The sequence below is a fragment of the Bison bison genome, unplaced genomic scaffold (genome assembly GCF_000754665.1).
Source record: "Bison bison bison isolate TAMUID 2011002044 unplaced genomic scaffold, Bison_UMD1.0 scf7180017852818, whole genome shotgun sequence".
Lineage (NCBI taxonomy): Eukaryota > Metazoa > Chordata > Mammalia > Artiodactyla > Bovidae > Bison > Bison bison.
Window position 1 is genome coordinate 27,528 of NW_011483391.1, and position 2,899 is coordinate 30,426.

The 2,899-nt window shown below is 38.4% G+C and overlaps 1 protein-coding gene across 2 annotated transcripts in view; it reads right to left on the reverse strand.

Moving 5' to 3' along the window:
• Positions 1-2,893, reverse strand: part of STK26 (serine/threonine protein kinase 26) — a 10,838-nt gene extending 7,945 nt beyond the window's left edge. For both annotated transcript variants that reach the window (XM_010853059.1, XM_010853065.1), the window contains exon 1: positions 2,856-2,893. In XM_010853059.1, the coding sequence (XP_010851361.1) occupies positions 2,856-2,891 (36 nt within the window). In that variant the 5' untranslated portion in view covers positions 2,892-2,893. The remainder of the gene's footprint in view (positions 1-2,855) is intronic.
• Between the last annotated feature and the right edge of the window lie 6 nt (positions 2,894-2,899).

The following is a 2,899-nucleotide window of genomic DNA, read 5'->3' on the forward strand; positions in this document are numbered from 1 at the left end:
GCACAATGGAGCTTCTCTCCAAAGACTGAAGACTTTACCATGTCTCTAATAGCTAACACGTCTACCCCAGGGCAGGGTGCTGGCTTTGTATGATTTGCCTTTGTTGTCAACTGAGGATATTCAAGAGAGGGACATTTGCAGGCTTGGGGGTGTTCTCCCACACTGCTTTGACTTCCAGCCAGTCCCTAATGCAGCATGTTTTGCTATGCTTTCTCTTATGGTTAGCATATTGTTTCCAACTTTTTCCCCTGGTGCTCATGTTTTATCATCTTAACCTTATTATATGTGTTTTTGTTGTAAGCCACTGCAATTTTTATTGGAAACAAGTGAGGTATAATCAATTCAATAAAATAATGTACAGTATGCTCAAAGTCTGTTCACACACAACTGATTTTTTTTGTAAGAATGGGAGGAAATCTTGAGGTATATAGTTGTTGTTTTTAGTTGCTAAGGTGTGTCTTATTCTTTGCAACCCCATGGACTGCAGCCCGCCAGACTCCTCTGTCCATGGGATTCTCCAGGGAAGAATATTGGAGTAGGTTGCCATTTCCTTCGCCAGGGGATCTTCCCGACCCAGGGATTGAACCCACATCTCTTGTATCTTCTACATTGGCAGGTGGGTTCTTTACCAGCTGAGCCTTTGGGGAAGGTCCATATACTATATAGTGTTGAACTTAATTACTGGTCATAATCATATTACAATAGTCAGGCACCAGTTTAAAGGGATGAACACTTTTGCCCAGCATTCCTTTTAATTTCTCTTGTCCCTGGTAGCAGTGCCCTCCTCTAACCCTGATCCTTTCTTAGATTCCTCCAAACGATAGCATTCTCCTAAATGAAGAATAGTATGTTCTCAGCATTTGTTCTCCCTACAAAGTCGAGTCAATGAGGTTTATAATTAAATCATAATAGTATTAAGTATTAAAGCTAGAAAAAGAAAACTAGAGAGATTACTCATCTAATTTCTTATTTGAACATCTGAGTCACAGGTTAAATAGTCTGCCCAATATTAGCCAGCTAGTCAATGGCAGAACTGGGGACAGGATCTAGGTGTCTTGATTTTTAGCCACTACACAGCTAAAAACAGTTTAAGTTCATTGAATTTATGCTAATTGTTATTTTTGGACTTAGGCAGAGCTCAGAATGAGATTAAGATCTCACAATCATTTCATTCAGAGGTTTCATAAAACTGCCCCAACTACTCTTGGGGGATACAGATTGTATTAGTTAGGGCTGGGGCACCGTCCAGTGCTTCCCGTTGCTATCAGAGATCCTGATGAAAGCAGTGCACTTTGTCTTGCCAATGCCTACAAAACAGGGAAGTGACATGGTAAACATTTTGGGGGGCCAGTTAAGGTAACTGTGATAAATTTGGAAAGGATTCTTAATATTTAAAAAGTAGGAGGAGGCTCCTAGAGCAATTGTGAGGCTTCTTGTGGAGCTAATGAATAAACTATTGTTTAATCAAACTACATGACAAGACAAATAGAGCTGAGATCATTTAATGGTGAGAATGAGACCTGACTCCATATGCATGAAGGACTATTAGCTAAAGAAATACCAGTTATGTTCTCTCACTAGACAGGAGCGAGAAAGAAAAAAAAAAATGAAATGGAGCTTTAGGATGTAAGAATTAGATTAGAAACAAGGAAGGATGGCCTAACTCAGCAACTGATTAAACTGAGATGAATTCCTAGAAGATGAGGCTCTCCATCAAGTTTAATTACCATTTCTTTTGAATGGTTTAAATATGGTTCTGTCTAAAGGAAGGAAAAATCGCTTATGGTCATTTCTGTTCATAGGATTATTTGAAACTTTGGAGGTACTGGGAGTCAATATTAAAGCCTTTAAGAAATATTTGATCACTTTCAGTCAGAGAAATTCATCTCTACTTAAAAAAAATAAGAATTAAAACATTACTCGGTGATCTTAATCATCAAAACACTTTACTTTTAGAAACAGCAGGCTCCAATTTCAAAGGCAGAGCATATTATATAAAAGTTGTGTAATATTAAAGATGGAAGACAACTTAGTGCAACTTCATTTTATAGGACGTCAAGCCCAAGGAATTTATGTGTCTGGCTCACAGTCACAGACTTAGTTATAAACAGAGGCAGCCCTAGAAACTCAAACTCGCATAGGCCAGCCCAGTAGTCATTCTATCACACAAAGTTGTCTCTAGTCATTCATATTGCATTTTAAATATAATGTCATATTAATAACAATTTTAAAGGGGGAGGGACAACACTGATAGAATGACACCACTTGGGGGAAAACAACCAGTGTTTCTCAATAATATTCTGTGCACAACACATCTTCATTTATTAGAACTTTTCCCTCACACTGCAGGATTTTAGCAGCCTGGTCTGCTAAAATGGCTGTGGCATTTCCAAGTCATTGTGACAAAAATGCCATCACATTTCCACATCACCTACAGAAAGGCAGAGAGAACTCTGCAGAGAGCTGGGTCTGTAGGGCTTCTTGGTCAAAACCCAAGAACCACATTTAGAAACAGTTATCTGGATGAGATCTCTTCAAAAATCTAAGAACACTCAGTCTTCTCAGGGATAAGCATGTAAAGTAAAACATGAAACTGATGGCAACTCTCACACACTCATTCCTAATTTGGAGGGAATTTTATTAAGCTGTTTGCATTTCTTATATACTTTAAGAATGCCAGCAATGTGCAGAACCTGCAATACAGCTGAATATATGTTAAGAGTAGCAGTCCTGAAGGCAGAGTGAACATATTAACTAAAGCAACCACTTAGCTTGCCCAAAAGCCAATGCTTACTCCAATTAAAAGAAAAAGTGAAAGTATGGATGTGTGTGTGTAATAGTTTAAAAATACTTACAAGATCCAGTGCTGAACCGCCACCCAGGTATTCCATTATTATCC